Source organism: Poromitra crassiceps (genome assembly GCF_964638095.1).
Source record: "Poromitra crassiceps genome assembly, contig: HAP1_SCAFFOLD_289, whole genome shotgun sequence".
Classification (NCBI taxonomy): Eukaryota; Metazoa; Chordata; class Actinopteri; order Beryciformes; family Melamphaidae; genus Poromitra; species Poromitra crassiceps.
This window is the reverse complement of record NW_028152111.1, coordinates 212501-232500: the sequence shown is the minus strand read 5'-3', so window position 1 is coordinate 232500 and position 20000 is coordinate 212501. Positions and strand designations below refer to the sequence as shown.

General features: G+C 43.4%; 1 protein-coding gene across 1 annotated transcript in view; it reads right to left on the bottom strand.

Annotated features, from left to right (window-relative positions):
* Nucleotides 1–19725, bottom strand: part of LOC310770989 (uncharacterized protein) — a gene marked incomplete at both ends in the record, with an annotated part of 37398 nt that extends 17673 nt beyond the window's left edge. Inside the window, 5 exons of the mRNA XM_083663682.1 lie at nucleotides 1–176; nucleotides 512–790; nucleotides 5006–5269; nucleotides 18954–19134; nucleotides 19294–19725. The exon at nucleotides 1–176 is cut by the window's left edge and continues 130 nt beyond it. Coding sequence (XP_083519808.1) covers nucleotides 1–176; nucleotides 512–790; nucleotides 5006–5269; nucleotides 18954–19134; nucleotides 19294–19725 — 1332 coding nt within the window. The remainder of the gene's footprint in view (nucleotides 177–511; nucleotides 791–5005; nucleotides 5270–18953; nucleotides 19135–19293) is intronic.
* Nucleotides 19726–20000: the final 275 nt, after the last annotated feature.

The window sequence follows — 20000 nt, the reverse complement described above, 5'->3', positions numbered from 1 at the left end:
GCTCATCTGGAAGGTTCCATCGTGGTTGGGGAGGATCTCTCCCTGGTCCATGAAGTCCTGAAGCTTCTCTCCATCTCTCCTCCAGAACAACATGACTCTGTCAGGGTAGAAACCTGTAGCGTGGCAGCTGACTGGAGAGGAGGGAGACTTCTGGAGGAGAGACACTGAGGGAAGCACTATAGAGAGAGGAGGCCAGGGGAGGGGGTGAGAGACAGAGTGAGAGAGAGAGAGATATGCGGGAGTCAGGTGTGAGGGAGAGGGAGAAGGAATTGAGGGAGAGAGGGGAGAGACAAAAGAGGGAGGAAGGGAGAGATAGGAAGACAGAAAGACGTGTGTAAACTAAAAAACATGACAGTTGTATACTGTGTGTGTGTGTGTGTGTGTGTGTGTGTGTGTGTGTGTGTGTGTGTGTGTGCTGGTTCATATTCACTGTCATGTTTCTGTACATTAGAAACAGAGACAGATGAACATTGTTGTGTTGATGAAACTACATCAGGTCATGTGACTCTACCTGTTCTCTGCAGAGAGCTCTTCCCATAGAACACTAACTCCTTCAACAAATCAATGCAGGTCTGTGAATAAAACTTCTTCTTCTCTGCTAACCCAGCTGTGTTCTTATTCCAGCTCTTTGTGATGATGACAGCCTCTGGTTTAGCAGCGATCCATGTCCATGTTGTCATGTCACACACTGCCCAGTCTTCTCCATCATAGCCACGCTGATCAAACCCTTTAACTTCTCCTGTCTCATCATCCCATTCACAGCCATACATCCTCTGGTAGGTGTGGACACCTGAGGGAGAGAGAGAGAGAGAGAGAAAGAGAGAGAGAGAGAGAGAGAGAGAGAGAGAGAGAGAGAGAGAGAGAGATACCTCTGTTGGTTATTATGGGATGTACAGAAACACTGTAGTACAGCAGTCTAGCATCCAATATTCTTGGCTGTGTGTGTGTGTGTGTGTGTGTGTGTGTGTGTGTGTGTGTGTGTGTGTGTGTGTGTGTGTGTGTGTGTGCGTGCGTGCGTGCGTCTGTCTGTCTGTCTGTCTGTCTGTCTGTCTGTCTGTCTGTCAGTAAGAGAGTTTGTGTGTGTATATGTGTCCTTTATTTACACATTTAAATACATGTGTCATTAAAATACACTCTGGCAGTTTAAAATGAGCAAACTGAATTGCAGTGCACAATACAAATATTGGATATTAAAATTTGTTCAATATCTAAAAATATCTAAAAAGCACAGTAAAGCCAGAAACACAGTAACACAGGATTGCTCTTATTTGTGACCATTCAGCAATCTGACCATGGAGGGTATAGGACTCTTTTTGTAGCACTCTGTTTTACACTTGATGTCTCTCAGCCGTGCTCCTTGTCTTGTCCTTGCTCCTTCTCTCTCAGCGCATGTTGGTGGGAGCCAGCTTGAGAAATCTGTGGAACTTTGGCGTTTGAGTGCAAAGTTCAGGCACAGCTCCTCTCGTCTCTTCTGCAGAGGTTGGATGTTGAGGGTCTGGCAGCAGGCCTCAGAGTAGGATCTGTAGTCAGAACCCAGGATGATCATGAGTGCCCTTTTTTGGACTCTTTCTAGGGCCTGGTTCTGTTTGCTGGTTATGCTGAAGTGCCACACGACCACTGCATACTCCAATACTGGGCGGATGTACGTTGTATACAGTGTCTTCAGATCATCTGTTGGGATGCCAAACTTTTGCAGTCTCTTTAGGATGAACATGCGTTCATTTGCTTTTTTTGTAGTTGCATTCACCTGCATGTCCCATCTTAAGTCTGCCTGCACCCACAACCCAAGGAGCTTAGTGGCTGGCACGCTCTCTAACACAGCACCACCAATACTCAAGTCGGGCAGGGGGGGTGGCTTCTTTGCAAAGCAGACATTGAGTACTTTGCACTTAAGGGGGTTCAGTTTCATCCTGTTTGCCTCTGTCCAGGCTAATAGCTCATCATCTCTGCCCAGGCTGATAGCTCATCCAGATAATTTTGCATGATGCTGGGTTCCTTTATCTTTCTAATCTCTAATAGATTTAAATCATCCACAAACCTCCACCATTCCGCTCTTGCTGATAATAAATAATAAGGCACCATTTATTTTAGCAAGGAAGAATAGTGGACCCAAAAGTGTCCCTTGTGGTAGGCCACAGGAAAGAGTGACACATTCAGAAAGGCTAGTTTGATACCTCACACGCTACCGTCTTTCTGTCAGAAAGTTGCACACCCATGGGAGTAGCTCTGGGCGAACTCCTAACTCCCACAGATCAGTAACTACTAGCATGTAGTTACTACTCAACTCTGTCGAACGCTTTAGAGAAATCTGTCAGGACTAAGCTGCACACTGTTCCACTTATATCTGCTGCCTCACATAATTTGTGATAGATATTTACAAGGCAGTGAGTTGTAGATCGTCCCTTCAAACAGCCAAATTGCTGTGAGCAGGGGCGGAGGGACCCTATCAGCCCAGGGGGGCGAAGCTCTTAGGGAGGCCCCCCATCCCAATTTTTTTTTTTTTCAATTAAAGCAGCTACGAGCAAGATTTTAGATTGTTATTAAACAGTATAATTACAATATTGATGCATCACATCTTACCTATACTAGTAGCTGAGACCAAAGCCACGTGAATCGGAGATTGCTCTCTTGATGATTATAGAGTCTGTGTCTGTCTAACCTCGCATCACCAGGGGGCTCTCTCTCTACCGGCGGACCGGATAAACCCGGAAGTGAAACGCAGCTGCCTGCCTTCCCCGGTTCGCTCTGCCTAGTAACAGACCATAAACAAGGAGAACGCCAAGGTTTTAAGCATTTTCCATGGGTGAATGTCTGGAGTGGGTAGGGCTGGGAGGAATGTTGGTAGGTGAGCCGGGTCCAGACAAGGCCTGTGCAATGGAGGCAAAATGAGTGTTGATGACATTTGCTTTTCTTATATTGTCATCTTCATCCAGTCCTGGTAGGGAAATGACTAAGCCAGGTTTCTTGTTGCCAATCATTTTGCCAATGTTTTTGTGCCATGCTTCAGGGTCATCTTTTTTTAGGCCAGCAACTCTATCTCTATAATAATGTCTCTTTGCCTTGATGATGGCTCTTTGTGTTTTGTTCCTCAGTTGTTTCCACTGTTTCTGGTCACTTTTTGCAAAAGCATTTTGCCTCTAGAACTAAGTCTTTGACCTCAGGGTTGATCCACGGCTTATCTTGGCTATGTAATTTCACTGTCTTCCAAGGGAAGTGGTGTTCTACCGCAGTGGTGAGCGTCTCATAGAATGCATTTGTTTTCTCCTGCGAATCACTGACAGTCAACACCTCCTGCCAGTTGTGCTGTGTAATCCACTGACCAAAAGCCCTCACCTTTGAAGGAGGCATTGGTTGGGTTTTCTTTGTGATCATTTTATCTACTCTCATTGGTTCATTTGGTAGAGCAATGATCATATTGTGATCACTCATCCCTAGAGGAGCAACAATCTGCGGGGCCTTGTAGTGCTTTTTTAGATTTGTCAATATCAAATCCAGGATTGCATCGCCTCTTGTTGGCTTTTTGACTATTTGCTTTAGGTTGTTCCCACGGGTCAGTTCTTTTACATCAGCACGGTTGAAATCCCCTGTAATTACAATACCAGGGTCCATGTATTCTGTCTGTAGTTCATCCATAGTGCTAAGTAAAAGGTCAAATAAAAGCTTCTCATGCTGGGAGTTTGGGGGATGGTAAACCACACATAAGAACATTGATGGAACTTCTCGTGGAGTTCTACGAGGGCTAACCTGCAACCATATACATTCAAGTTCCTCTGGTATAGTCTTGTCAGTCCTCTGAGCTACAGTATAATGTCTTCCTTTATGTAGACAGCTACACCCCCACCCCTTCCTTGTTGTCTGAGTCTGGAGAATATGTTGTATCCATCAATTCTATATACCTCCTCTGATAGATCAGGGTCAAACCATGTTTCAGTGACTGCAGCAATGTCCACATTATTTGCAATCAGAAATGTTTGAAATTAATCTAATTTATTTGAAAGAGATCTCGCATTGCAGACCAGTAGATTTGTGACAGTTCTAGGTTTTGAGATGTCGTTAGTGCATCGAATCCTTTTTAAGTTGCCGTGTCTTACTGATCTTGGCACAACTAGATCAATGTTCATTTGACTGGGTCTGAATCCTTGGATTATTTCTATATTCCTCTGTATTTTCGCACCTCCTTTTTTCCCTTTTGGCCGTGATTTGAGCTTGTATACTCCAATAATCAGTCTTTGTTTGAGCGCTGGGTGTATTTGTTGATGTCCCTTTGTTTGGAGGCTGTATAGGAAGCGGCTGGTGTATCCAAGTTGTATCATGTCCACAATAAAGCAAAAACAGAAATCCACATCCGGGTCCTCCCGTTGATCCTCATCTATGAGCTTTGGAAAATTTTAGAGACTCACAGAGATCTTGGATTTGAAAAAAGTCATGTCAATGGTTGAGTGCAGCATGAAAAGGAAGGCTGCATTTCCTAGAATCCCACAAAAATCTTCAAAACTGGATTGCATCCAACCATCTTGGGTGTCCGATTAGCACCATTATCTTTCAAAGTATTGTTTTATCTGTGCATTCTGTATAAGATATTTAAAATCAATTAGAAATAAAATCTGAGAGCCCATTTTCATGCGGCTACCCTTAGAAGCGCCACCTAGAGGTGTGTTTGTGGGGGGGGGGGAGTAAGCGAGTTTGTGTTTGTGTGTGTGTGTGTGTGTGTGTGTGTGTGTGTGTGTGTGTCAGTGAGAGTTTGTGTGTGTGCGTGCATGTGCATGTGCGTGTGTGTATAAGATAGAGTTTGGTTTGTCTGCGTGTGTGTGTGTGTGTGTGTGTGTGTGTGTGTGTGTGTGTGTGCGTGTGTAAGAGAGTTTGTTTTGTTTGTGTGTGTGTGTGTGTGAGTAAGAGAGTTTTTGTGTCTGTGTGCGTGTGTGTGTGTGTGTGTGTGTGTGTGTGTGTGTGTGTAAGAGAGTTTCATTTCAACATTTCAGCAGAATAAAGTGAAACATAAACAAACCTCCAGTTTGCTTAAAGCGCTGCTTTATGTACTCAATGTAGTCTTTGTAGCTCTGATGCCTCCTCAGACACTCCTCAGTCCTCCAATACTGTGGAGCATGTGCTGCTGTTGCTTTGTTCACCCAGTCCTCTTTGGGTTCTGCTCTCTTGGTGTTGCTGTCACAGTGAAACACCTGAACTCCATCAACAAACCTGACCTCCACAAACTCTGGGATGTTTGGGACTCCAGAGGATGCAGTGCTGAGAACCTTCAGGGAGTGAGTCACTGTGGAACAAACAGGGAAGAATCTCAAGTTGTTATGTACATTTCTTAAATACCTTTGTACACTAACACACTACAATTCCAATCTCTGTTTAATGATTATGGGACCAATACATACATACATACATACATACATACATACATACATACATACATACATACATACAGTACATACATACAAAAAAAACTGCCAAAGTGTGGTCAGTTTTCATTGATTTGGTAAATAAAGGGTTTGTATTCATTCAGACAGGCTCATGAGGAATTTAGAATTTGACAGAAATATAAGCTTATTTCACTCCAAAACACTCAAATATACATTTTCAGAAAGTTTTACCGGCTGTAACTCGAGTCTTTATTCGAGAAGTTGACAGTTGATTATCTCCTCAAAACCAATTTTACTTTCTTAATGTCACAAATATTTTAATAGGATTTTAATCTTAAAGGAGAATTTCGTTTTTTTTTTAACCTGGAGCCCTCTCCTCACATTAATTATTATCTGACGACTCACCCAGTGTTCTCCGCAGCGATTTGGACCGTCGTAGGTGTTGTTGTCCTTGAATGCGCTCCGTCGGGGTCACATGCGTGCTCTTCCTCCATGTAAATAGACAGTTTTCTTCCCGTTTTCGACCCATATCGTCATTATATATATATAAAGAAACATCAGACTGCCAATCTCCCCTGGGCTATTTACAGCGGTATTTACAGGGATCCCATTTCCTCCTTTCACGTGTCACCAACTCTCGTCAAGTCCCACGAGACTTTCCTGCCGCTGGCCTGTGGACTGACCGGCGGGGCCATGTGGCCCCGACGGAGCGCATTCAAGGACTGGCTTGGAGTATATTTCGATCACAACAACGCCTACGACGGTCCAAATCGCTGCGGAGAACACTGGGTGAGTTGTCAGATAATAATTAATGTGAGGAGAGGGCTCCAGGTTAAAAAAAAAACGAAATTCTCCTTTAATGTCACACATATTTTAATATCAGCACATTAATTGTTTTCATGTCATGCCAGTAATATTTTTATTAGAGTAGGAGGGCTCGTTTGAGGACATCTCATTATGAAACTCTTCAAATTCAGTTTGCTCTAAATGAGAAACATTTACATTTTAAATCCTTCATGAATACATGACAAGGCTACATGTACAAAGTACAAACACAATGCCATGGATCATTATTAGTATACTCCTCATTATGCAATTAGACTGCATTTTGAACTCAGCATACTGAGCTATGAATTGTGTTTTATTGTAGGCTACATACATTCAATAATTATTATTGTGCTTATCAGAGATCTAAAAATCTATTTTATGACTATAACATGGAGCTGGCAAGTTGTTTGAAATAATGTCTGAATATTATATACTTTTGACAACTGTTATTTATCCTTATTATTGAGCCATCATTAAATGCACAACATTGAAAAGTATATCAAAAAGTGTTTGATTTCAGCTAACATTACTATAATGTCTGTGAATGCAGCGCCCTCAGGTCAACGGCGCTGGAAGCCCGGTGCGGTGGGTGCTGCAGCACCCCCTGGTGGCAAGAGATGACATTTTCGAAATTGTTGAATTTGGCTCGAGTGTACTGTGTTTCTCTGGTTTCTCTGCATGAGTCTGTGATGTGTAGTGGATATCTTCTCTATAGACGATCTTTGCTCAATGCAGTGGTTATTGGGTAAATATAGGATCCACACAATAGCTGTGTCCCATTTCAGGTGCTAGACGTCTTGTTTTGTTCAACGTCTCAAGGCTGCGCACTCCCCTGACTGGTCCGCGGAGGACAGACCACTCCGGGAAATGGAGTTTTGTTTACTTAGCCTCACGTTAAACTAGTGTTTACATAGCTGTGTTTACTTTGTTCACGGAGTCGGAGACACGCTTTGTGAAGAGAAAGAGATACGAGATGAAAGAAGATGGGAGGAATAGCAGGAAGGCTATCACTGTCCCTGATTCCTGATGGTAAATTGAGTAATGCTGCAGAGAAGAGGAGAAGATACTGAATAATGACATCACAACAGTATAATCCTAATGTTAATTTAAAATTTTATAAAGTAAAGTAAAGGTTAAGTCCCACTGATTGTCACACAATGTGTGAAATTTGTTCTCCGCATTTGGGGGAGTGCGCTCGGGAATCACATGGTGATTTAACCCCCAAATTCCAAAACTTTGATGCTGAGTGCCAAGCAGGGAGGCAAATGGGTCCCATTTTTATAGTCTTTGGTATGACTCGGCCGGGAATCGAACTCACGACCTCCCAGTCTCAGGGCGGACACTCAGACCACAAGGCCACTCCCTTACAGAAAAACCACATGAACTTCACATGTGCAATAATCACATGTGATCACATGTGATTTTGCCCAGGTGATTTTTCCACATGAAATTTCACATGTGCCAACATGTGAAATTTCACATGTGATCACATGTGGAACACATGTGATCACATGTGCTTTTCCCATGAAAGCATGTGGTTTTGGAACGTTTTCACATGTGAAATGTGTGAAACCCATGTAAATTCCCATGTGATAACATGTGAAACCCATGTAAATTCCATTTGTAAATGCATACAAATTCCCATGTGAAACCCATATGAAACCTATGGGATTACATGTGAAACCCATGTAAAACCTATTGGATTGCCTGTGAAACCCATGGGATTGCATGTGAACCCCATGTAAATTCCCATGTTAAAACCATATGAATTCCCATGTGAAACCCATGGGATTACATGTGAAGCCTATGGGATAACATGTGAAACCCATGTAAATTCCCATGTTAAAACCATATGAATTCCCATGTGAAACCCATGGGATTACATGTGAAACCTATGGGATAACATGTGAAACCCAATTCCCATGTTAAACCCACATCAATACCCATGTGTATCCCATATGGATTTGCATGTGAAACCTATGATATTACATGTGAAACCCATGTAATTCCCATGGGTATACTGGTCACACCAACATCTGCTGGTATGCTGGTGTGACCAGCATACACCAGCTATGCTGGTCTTGCTGGTGTCAAACACAACATGCTGGTCTATGGTTGAATGCTTGTTAACCAGCACCCCATGCTGAGAGTAGACCAGATAAACATCACAAAAGTAATCTTTCTTGAACTAGTTAAATGAAGACTATTTCAGGTTTACATAACAATATAATTATTTATTAAATACAAGCAACACAGAGAGGGAGTGGGAGAGAGAACAGCAGTGCACCTGAACAGTCAGCCTGTACCTGTCTTTATGTAAAAAGTATTAAAAGTAAAAGTGTGACTCAAATCAACTAACGTGGTGAAGACAATTAAAGACTCATTACAATTAAACTCAATAAAATAATAAAACTACTGACTAATTAACAATAACACAACAAAACAGACAACATCACCTGAGAAGAAAAGAGGTCGCCCCAGAAACAGCTGGAGAAGAGGTGTACAGGCAGAAATGTCTGGGAGTGGGCTCAATTGGGGAGATGGAGTGAGGTGGAGGACATTTTGTCAATGGCCTATGATCCCTTGAGGAGCAAAGGCCTTAAGTCAAGTCAGAAGTAAAGAACTCGATTGAAAAACAATGCTGATTTATTTTGCACAAAATCTCACATAATCCGAAAAATGTAAACAGTTTTGCAGGCATTCATTTAATTAATTAATTTCAGTTATTGAGAGTTGATTTGAGTTAAGTCATGGACCAGTGATATCATTCACAAATCACAACTTAAATCAACTCTCAATAACTGTCGAACTAAATGTATGCTTGCAAAACGGTTTACAGTTTTTGGATATGTGTGAGATTATGTGCAAAATCAGCATTGTTTTTTGGTGGAGTGTCCCTTTAAGTAGTATTTTTTGTTTGTTTGTTTATGTCCATTGTTTTCTCTGTGATGTAGCATCCAGGCTTCCCCACTCGAGCTTCCACATCTGCTTCACCCAGGTTTTGGTTCTGGAGCCACTCTTTGTATCAAACTGAAAAGCAAACACAGATAAATTAGTGGCAAAGTAACACTGTTCTTTGGTCAATATTTCAACTGCTGTTTGAAAACGTGCTACAGAAAAGTGAAGCATGAGCTACTTTAAAAGTGATCAACTACACTGAAAATTTAATTTACAAAAATTGCAAAATTAAAAAAAATAATTGGTAAATAGAGGCAAAATGCACTGAGGTTCCTTGTGCTTATGGCATCAGCTATGTGCACAAATCTTTTATTTAACAAACCAGTCACCTGTAATTAAAACTAGAGCCACACAGCATATGTCAATCTAGACCGTTTTGGTGTGAGTTGTTGAGTTTTGGAGACCAAATCGGCCGTAGAGATGTCTGCCTTCTCTTTAATACAATGGAACTGGATGGCACTTGGCTTGTGGTGCTCAAAGCACACACACACACAAAATAAAATAAAATGAAATGAAATGAAAACTCAACAACAATGTCTATTTCCAGAAATCAGGAACAACAGGAATAGGTTTTTGGAGAAAAAAAAATCTCAATTTACTTAACAGATTGGGTGTCCTCCACTGGCTGTTTGTCCCACAATGTCATTATCAAACACCTGCACACAAACACAATATATAGACAAAGAGACAGTGTAAATTAGAAAAGCATGTGTGAAAAGCAGCACTTGCCCCTCCCTCATTACCACCACTGAGGTGCCCTTGAACAAGGCCCTTAACCCCTTAATGTAAAACGAGATGGACATCTCAATGTGATTGCCCTGGATAAATAAAGGTCAAAAATGTAGCAGTTGTATAAAGTGGGAAAGATTCTTAGTCGGCCACTCTTCTTTCACCAAGTATCCAGTCTGCCTGTAGCCTACTGTATGTCTGTGTGCACTTTGCTCATGTGTATGTTTCCACACACGGCGCCTCGCTCTCATCTCCCATCTCCTCCCGTATCGTCCTGCGCTCGGCTCCTCACTCTCTCTCTCTCTAACTTAGAGTCTAAGACATTTAGGGTACATTATGCTACGTGGATGACCAGGCAAACCTAGCATACATCAGCAGCTAGCATGACTCGGCAGCATGGCTCTATATTACACGGTAAAAAGTTGCCTATCGATTCACCCCTCAGCCCCTCTCTCCCTCTGACAAGCAACTAGCAAGCAAGTGATGTGTGAATAACCTCTTTCTGTCGCAATAAATAACACACTTGTTAGACAAGTTAGTTAACTTCACTCACCTCAAATATCTGCTTCAAGCCGCCAGTTCGTTTTGTTTTCAGAGGACCGCGCACGCGCAGCGCAGTGCGTCCTGATGAATGGTGCTGCTGCTGATTGGCGGCAAAGTTTGGAGATGGTCTCGCGGACCCGCGCTGTCAATGCATGTCATGATATCAGATCATACTGAGGAGGCTCCACTGCGCACAATGGTAGTGATACTACTAGTTTGTCAACAAACAAAATAGTTCCAATTGAATTAGGAAAACTGGCATCAGAAATTAAATTAGTCACTGCTCTGACTTAGAGTTTAATTAACGCCTCTCTGTTAACAGTAGAAAAAATAACATAGCTTGAAGGTAATAATAATAATAATGATAACTAATAGGCTAATAATAATAATAATAATAAATATAGCCGCAAGCGGCGATGCGGGGTCCAAGCTTCCGGTGACTTGGGGGGTATATGTCAGATAGTGCACATTTATTCAGACTTGGTATGTGCACAAGTAAACAAAGTTTGGTTGAGATCCGGTGACCTGACGGTTTCCAAGCAGTACTAGTAGTAGTAGTAGTAGTAGCAGTAGTAGTAATAGTAGTAGTAGTAGTGTTGGTAGTAGTGGGAGTGGTAGCAGTAGTAGCAGCAGAAGTACTAAGAATAGTAGTAGTAGTAGTAGCAGCAGCAGCAGTAGTAGTGGTGGTTGGCTGTTATAGCGCCACCATCTGGTGGATTGGTGTATTTTTTTCCTCTGAGTAGTGGGTGATGTCTTGAAACTATGTGGAAAGGTGGGTGATGTGGGGCGTATGGTTTCTGAGATCCACACACTTTTAGGGCAGGAAAAGAACAAAAGCAAATAAACACAAGTTTAGACATTTATCATTTCAAAACGGTTTCACGTATCCAAAATCCTTTAATAACTTTAGGTCGGGGTAGTCCATAGATAACCAAGAAAAAGTTTCGTGTGATTTGGCCATACAGTCTAGGAGGAGCTCGCAAAAGTAGGTTTTTGATAAAATTCAAAATGGCGGAAAATCTAGGCACACGCAAATGGGCGTGGCCTATATGGATAGATGCATATTGATCCAAGGAATCCAGGATAAGTGAAATTTTGAGTATAGGACACACGGTTCAGAAGATATGGACCATAAGGCGAAATGGTCTGTTATAGCGCCACCATCTGGTGGATTGGTGTATTTTTTTTTCTCCGAGTAGGGGGTGACCTCTTGAACCTATGTGGAAAGTTTAGGTGATGTGGAGGGTATGGTTTCTGAGATCCACACACTTTTAGGGCAGAAAAAGAAGAAAAACAAATAGACAATATAGCCGCAAGCGGCGATGCGGGGTCCAAGCTTCTGGTGACTTGGGGGTTATATGTCAGATAATATAGACACTGAATTGCACATTTAGTCAGAGTTGATATGTGCACAAGTGTACCAAGTTTGCAATAAGTAATATGTAGTAAGTAGCAGTGGTGGTGGTAAGCCAAATGGTGGCTGTCAAAGAGGCTTATTAACTCATTATCTGCCAGGGTCATTTCGGTCTGTGTGCTCCCAGTGCCAGGATTTTGAGCATATTTCCTGATCTTCCAGGACCCACAGAATATTCTGTGCTAGGAATATAATTACACAACATATCTCACAATAAAGCAGAGACTCTCTTCTTACCCCTTGTAAAAAACTGAAACTCTCCCATGTTTCCGTGTTTAGTTACAAGCAGTGGAAGTTAGCTTGTTTTCACTAAAAATGCCCTCCTTTGGACAGAAATATGAGAAAAATAGGTTTTTAGTGAAGGACACCGTTTCAAGCAGAACTCTCTTTTGAGCCTTTTATTTTTTGCCTCAGTGACACATCAGACATATACAGTATTTGTTTTCCCAAAAAAAATAAAAAAAAATAAAAAATAAGAGAATGTATTTTACAGTTGCCATGTGGATTTTTAGCTTAGCTTGATAAAAGCATAAACAAATGGAACGAACCCTTATGTGGTCACACTCACACACTCTCTCTCTCTCTCTCTCACACACACACACACACACACACACACACACACACACACACACACAGGAATAACAAGTGCTGTAACGTTACCTGCTGTCACGTTACCTCTCATAACTAACGTTAGCACAGAAGATCACACAATAGCTACGTTAGTGCTGTAAACTTTGAAATGTTTATGTGACACATGTTTCGCCTTGGTTGCTGGGGACGGGTGTGTGACTCGGTTTGGCGCGTTTGACGTATCCATGTGATTCCCCCTCCCTTGAGTGTGAAGGGAGCTCTGAGCTGGCAAGAGGAAACGTGAAGCGAGTCATGCCGGCGGCATAAGTTATAAACAATGCGTGACAATTATACTCGAATGTTGTGTGTGTGATCATTTCATCTCAAACGCGATACAAAAAATAGGCTACTTTTTACCATCGTCATCGCTCTCTCCAAGTGGCACTCATTTCTCCTCCTCCAATTCATCTGTGTCAGACCAGAACGCTGTGAAGGGGAGCCTTCGTCGCCATGGCGCTCCGTCGTGGAGCAATAACAAAAACGCTGGCGTCTTCCTCGCCATCGTCGCCAGCCGAGAACTCTGGATCAGACTCTGTTTCGACCACAGGCTCCACCCATAAATACTAAACTAGCGGGTTCCTTTTATCAGTTTGACTTGAAACAATGTCACAGGCTGGGGAAGTGTCTGATGTAATGTAAACAGCCAAAACATGAAAGTACGTCCGAATACGTCTTTGGCACAGAACGCCATTGTTAAAAGTACGTCCGGGTACGTCTTTGGCAGAGAATGAGTTAAGCAATGGACTTTTTCTAGGCAAACTGTCATAATTTCAAATCCTAGCTTCCTGATAAGCTTAGATGTGTTAGCCATGAGTGGACAGCTTACTGAGGTGTTGCTTTTGTGGTGTTCTGAGTCCATTGGATGAAGATAGTGTGCTGCTGTACACTTCTGATCATGGTTATGATGTGCTCAGTGAGGCAAGGATTAAACAAACTGTTCCTGAATGGTGATCTAAGTAATTGGTTGTCACAATGAAAAGCCAATGCTTTTGTAGTAGTGGTGGTAGTCATAAATCTGGTCTGCATAAGCACAAGGCCAGAATTTGAACCATTTGTCATGAAATTAATGTAAAATCCTAACTGTTACTAGATACTCCACATGGTACATTCATAGTGTCTCTGTATAGGTATAACAAGATTAATATTCAGGTTGTGTAAATCACCCTTTAAGTCAAACTGTTAGTGGCTTAATTGGTTATCAGTTAACAAGTTACTTGTCTGTTATTGAGATGTTTTAAAAGGGTAAGCTTGGGCACAGTGGACATCTACAAGTTGGCAATAAAAGTGTAAGCTCAAGGTTGACTAAAGGAGTTAGGATATAATGCATAAAAAACTGGGACAAAAGACAGCAAAGGAGGCAGATATATGATTCAAATAATAAGTTTTTATTGCAAATAATAGTTTTTATGAAATGAAAAACTTAAAGTAAAAAGAAATATATCAATCCATTTTGTCCTTGTGTGGGGCTGAGTCGGGGTTTCTGGACTGTGTGGAGGGACTGTCGAGTCTTGGAATCAAGTCTGAGTCAGGGCTATGATTTGTCTATTATGTCAACTCAGATGTGATTGAGCATGAGGATAGCTTCTTCCATTTCGTCTGTAGTCATTTGAGTTGGTGATTTTGTAAGCAGTGGTGTGATAAGTGCGAGTGGGATGGTGTATGATGTTTCCTGGTTATTGATGGACAGAGAGAATTGGATATGTGTTTTGCGGTTTCTGTTTTATGGCGTTGATTGCATTTGTGACATTTGTATGTGAGTGAGTCTAAGTTTACAGTAGTGATGGGTGCCGAAAACAGAAGTACTTGTTTGTGATGGTGGCAGAAGAGACTTCACCATAGATGCTTTGAGTGGTGGGTGGTGGTGGTTCTGTGTATGATTCAAGTGCAGTGGTGGGTGTTGATGTTGTGGTTGGGGTTGGGGTGGTTGTCAGATATGTATTGGTTTGTATGCATGTATGGATAGGTTGGTCAGGTGGTACCAGTCGTCGATGTCAGGTTTACAGTACCCCCACACAGCTAGGTCAATGGTTCCAGTTGCGTCACTGAGGAGGAAGGTTGTTGTATTCATGGTGGTGCCGGCTCAGGTTGTTGCTTCAGTTGTGGGTTTTACCAGTTTGATTACTTTGCAAGTGATGTTGATCTGTGGAAGAGCATGGCATAAACAGACAAATAAGTCATAGGAAGTAGTATGTTTAGCTTTTATAACTTCACATTGACATGACACTATTTGCATATAGGTTGACTTTAGAAAATCTGGAGTATGCTTCAAATTCAAAGATTCAAGGCCAAGGTTCAGTAGGTGGAATTTTGTTTTTGCATGATATTGTATGTTTTATCTAATGTCACTACTGTGGCATAGGGTGCAAAAAAAGACAGTAGACTTACTTTTTCGAAGTGGCGTCCTTCATTCAGAATGGTGGTGGTTGCATGTGAATAGCCACCCAGGGAGTGATGGATTATGGGAATTTGAGTCCGAGTCTCCAAGCCCTGAGTCAATTAGGTGGCTCACACGTGTGTGTGTGTGTGTGTGTGTGTGTGTGTGTGTGTGTGTGTGTGTGTGTGTGTGTGTGTGGGAAGGGGGGGGGGGGGGGTCACAGCAGGTGGCATTAAAAGTTTAGACATTACAAGTACCGCATAGTACCACACTTCAAATAAACCAAACTATACCTTTCACAAATCAACTCAATAAGTGTCAAACTAAATGAATGCCTGCAAAACTGTTTTCGGATGTGTGAGATGTGCAAAATAAATCAGCATTGTTTTTCGGTGGAGTGTCCCTTTAAGGCCAAAACTCTTAACATCTTAGTTGGCTTTAATTAAACACACAAGATAGGAATACATTTCAAATTTTTATACCCATAGCTCCACCCATCTTCCCACCCATCTTCCCACAATCCACAAGTGAGTGAGTGAGGCACTCTGGGAGAGGAAGTACACCAGTGGTGGCCATTTTAGTATATGTGTGTGTGTGTGTGTGTGTGTGTGTGTGTGTGTGTGTGTGTGTGTGTGTGTGGAAGGGGGGGGGGGGTCACAGCAGGTGGCATTAAAAGTTTAGACATTACAAGTACCGCATAGTACCACACTTCAAATAAACCAAACTATACCTTTCACAAATCAACTCAATAAGTGTCAAACTAAATGAATGCCTGCAAAACTGTTTTCGGATGTGTGAGATGTGCAAAATAAATCAGCATTGTTTTTCGGTGGAGTGTCCCTTTAAGGCCAAAACTCTTAACATCTTAGTTGGCTTTAATTAAACACACAAGATAGGAATACATTTCAAATTTTTATACCCATAGCTCCACCCATCTTCCCACAATCCACAAGTGAGTGAGTGAGGCACTCTGGGAGATGAAGTACACCAGTGGTGGCCATTTTAGTATATGTGTGTGTGTGTGTGTGTGTGTGTGTGTGTGTGTGTGTGTGTGTGTGTGTGTGTGTGTGTGTGTGTGTGTGTGTGTGTGTGTGTGTGTGTGTGTCAGTGTTGGACAAGTTACTTCAATAATGTGGGGGGGAGGTGGGGGGGGGGGATGCAAACACACAAACAATAACTCACCAATTCAGCTTCAGAGTTTAGATTCAACAGGGCACCATTGGCACGGTGGATATCTACAGATCAGTAAAGGCGCAACCAATCACTTCAAGTTCAAACATTAACATTAACATGGTACATTCATGTCCACATTTTTAGTTGCGTTTTAAACATAAATTTAACATTTTTAACCTTGTTATTCTTTCGTAATTTATACTTTTAACTTATGCTTTTAACTTATTAAACTAAAACACAATATGAATTCAAAGATGCAAACACAAAAATGAAATCAGTGCTGCAATGCAATGGTTCCTTCCAAATGAACTTTAGCAATTTAACAAATAAATTAAGCAGCATTGCATCAAACATTTAAGCAGCATTTTAAAACAGGAATGTAAACATATTCACCGACCATTGGCGTCTTTGGAATTAAACTCTGAGTAGAGCTTGGTGCTTCTGGTTGCTGTCTGTTTGTTTGAATGTATGACTGAGAGCCTTAATTCCCTTTCAGGTGTTCTCAATCTGGTAATGAGCGGCCATTTAGCTGCTGCATCTTGGGAAGTGTAGTTTTTTGTGAGAGTAATCCCATTCCCTGGCTCATCTCTTGCACCAGGGGCTGTGTGTGTGTGTGTGTGTGTGTGTGTGCGTGCGTGCGTGCGTGTGTGTGTGTGTGTGTGTGTGTGTGTGTGTGTGTCAGTGTTGGACAAATTACTTCAAGAATGTGGGGGGGGGGGGGGGGGGGGTGGTGCAAACACACAAACAATAACTCACCAATTCAGCTTCAGAGTTTAGATTCAACAGGTTTCTGTCAAGTATTGGCAAGTTCAAGTTCAAACATTATAGATTGAATTGATTGTAAGATGTTAAAACCAGCTCCACAAACCTGCAGCTATCCTTTCTACAGCAGTCACCTTCATCTCAGTGATTCAGGGCACCTGCTGCAGCTATCAACAGAGCTCTACCACACAGCCCACTCTGATTGGCTGATAGGGGTGTCAGTCACATTGCATTACTACATGTTTCTGCCCACTTTAATGTTTACATGGTAACCATTGGTGACCTGGATTACAGTTGCACTTCTGTGGGTCAGATCCTAACTTCCTGGGATTCAAGACGAAACCTAGCGGGAAGCTGGACAGTCGTTCCCCTGGCTTTGGCATGTGGTCTGACTGGCCTGACCTGAATGACTTATGTGGCTGCTGTGAAGTTGCCCTGGAGTGGGCAGGGCCTAACTCAGAGGCAGTGAATGTCTCTGAAGAGGTTATATCTGACCCCAGTTTCTCTGTGGTTTCATTGTGGTCAGTCAGGGCGTTGTGGTCAGTCAGGGCGTGGTGGTCAGTCAGGGCGTGGTGGTCAGTCAGGGTGTGGTGGTCAGTCAGGGCATGGTGGTCAGTCAGGGCGTGGTGTTCAGTCAGGGCATGGTGGTCAGTATGGGCGTGGTGGTCAGTATGGGCATGGTGATCAGTATGGGTGTGGTGGTCAGTATGGACGTTGTGGTCAGTATGGAAATTGTGGTCAGTATGGGCGTTGTGGTCAGCTATGGCGTTGTGGTCAGTTAGGGTGTGGTGGTCAGTCAGGGCGTTGTGGTCAGTCAGGGCGTGGTGGTAAGTCAGGGCATGGTGGTCAGTATGGGCATGGTGGTCAGTAGTGGTCAGTATGGGCGTTGTATCTACATATATACATATATATACACACGTATATATATACACACACACACACACACACACACATATATATATATACATTTTATATATATATATATATATATATATATATATATATATATATATATGTTTGTGACATTGTGTGTGTGTGTGTGTGTGTGTGTGTGTGTGTGTGTGTGTGTGTGTGTATATACATATATATATCCTCATCCTGGGCAAAAATATGTTTTGAGAAAATACAGGATGGTTTTTGCATGATAATGTTTTACATTGATATTGATATTGTATGTTTGTTTGTTGTGTGTGTGTGTGTGTGTGTGTGTGTGTGTGTGTGTGTGTGTGTGTGTGTGTGTATATATTGTGGACTCTGAACCAAGCCAAGACACAATGAGCAGGTTTAAACGCAAGGTGCGTTGTTTTATTTAAAGCCTGAACTCAGGATCTTCCCTTATCGGGGCAGGGTGGCACAAAAGACATGAAGCAGTGGTAGGCTAGGTTTAGCCTGCGGGCCTACGCAGGGGAGTTTTCCTCTACAAGGTTATCCAGGGCTCAGTCCTCGATTACGAGCTCCAGTAACGAGCCTGTGTGAGAGGAGACATGAGCGGTCAGAGCACAACAAACAGCCAACAATTCTTAAGGAGAGGAATGGAAGTCGTACATACCGCCCGACAGCAAGGAGAGGTCCCGTCTCGAGGAGAGCCAGCCAGACAGTGATCATTCAGAGCCGCCCTGTTAACTAGTCACTTTGATTAGTGATCGGTCTCAGCTGGGTGCGCCCCGCTTGACAGCGCGCGGCTGTCAGCGCTCCCACTGATTCAACAGGTCATTTGGGAAATACCTCTCATGTATGACGCGGCCCAAACAGCGTCTCTGTTGGGAACCCCCGGCTCTGATGTCACTGTGGTGGCTGGTCGTCCTCCCCCTCTCACCTGCTGGAGTGTAAGCTGCCGAGACTCCACATATCCTCCCCCTAAGCTCGCTGCCTGTGCGGGGAGCTTCACTATCCCCTGCTCCATCTCTTCTGGACATGGCATCGGCGTGTGGTATGTCTTTTCCGGGTCTATGTTCCACTTTGAACTTATAGTTCTGTAGTTCTAGGAACCACCTCGTTACCCGATCATTTTTGTCTTTATTTGTCGACATCCACTTGAGGGGGGCGTGGTCGGTGACGAGGGTAAACACCCGTCCCCATAGGTAATATCGTAGGTGGTGAATGGCCCATTTCACCGCCAGGCATTCCTTCTCCACTGTCGAGTAGTTTCGCTCATGTTTCAATAGTTTTCTACTTATAAAGGTCACAGGATGTTCGTCCCCGTCCACCATCTGGGCCAGTACTGCTCCCACTCCTGTCCCTGATGCGTCTGTGTGGAGGACGAACGGCTTCTCAAAGTCTGGTGCTATGAGCACCGGCTCACTGCAGAGTGCCTCCTTCAGAGCACAGAAGGCGGCGTTGGTTTCGTCCGTCCACTGGACATGATGGGGGAGCTTCTGGCGCGTTAAGTCATATAGGGGGGCTGCGATGGTGGCAATTTTTTTTACAAATTTTAGATAATAGGCTATTAGCCCTAGGAATGACTTCACCTGCTTTTTTGTCGTGGGTCGGGGCCAATTTTGTATTTTTTCCACCTTCTGAATCTGTGGTTTTACGCACCCCCGGCCTATGGTGTACCCCAGATAGTTGGTCTCCGTCCAGGCCAACCGACACTTCCTGGCATTGGCTGTGAGTCCTGCTCGGCGGAGGGCTCCCAGCACTGCTTCCAGTTGCTCCAGATGTTGCTCCCAAGTGCTACTGTGGATCACGATGTCGTCCAAATAGGCCACCGCATAAGCTCGATGGGGCCGGAGGACTCGATCCATGAGGCGTTGAAAGGTGGCTGGGGCGCCGTGTACGCCAAATGGGAGGACGCGGTATTGAAAAAGGCCGTCAGGGGTTGCGAACGCGGTCTTGGCCCGTGCTCGTCTGGTTAGGGGCACCTGCCAGTACCCTTTGGTGAGGTCCAGGGTACTGACGAACCGAGCGGGACCCAGCCGCTCGATCAGTTCATCCACTCTTGGCATCGGGTATGCGTCAAATGTTGATATTTCATTTAATTTTCTGAAGTCATTACAGAACCGTAGGCATCCGGCTTCGGCACGATGACTATTGGGCTGGACCATGGGCTGTGTGACTCCTCTATCACCCCCAGTTCCAGCATTTTCTTCACCTCCCCTCTGATGGCTTCTCTTCTGGCCTCTGGAATGCGGTAGGGCCGCTGTCTCACCACTTTCCCCGGTATGGTCTCTATGTCATGCTGTATGGCCTGTGTCCGCCCGGGCAGCTCAGAGAACACATC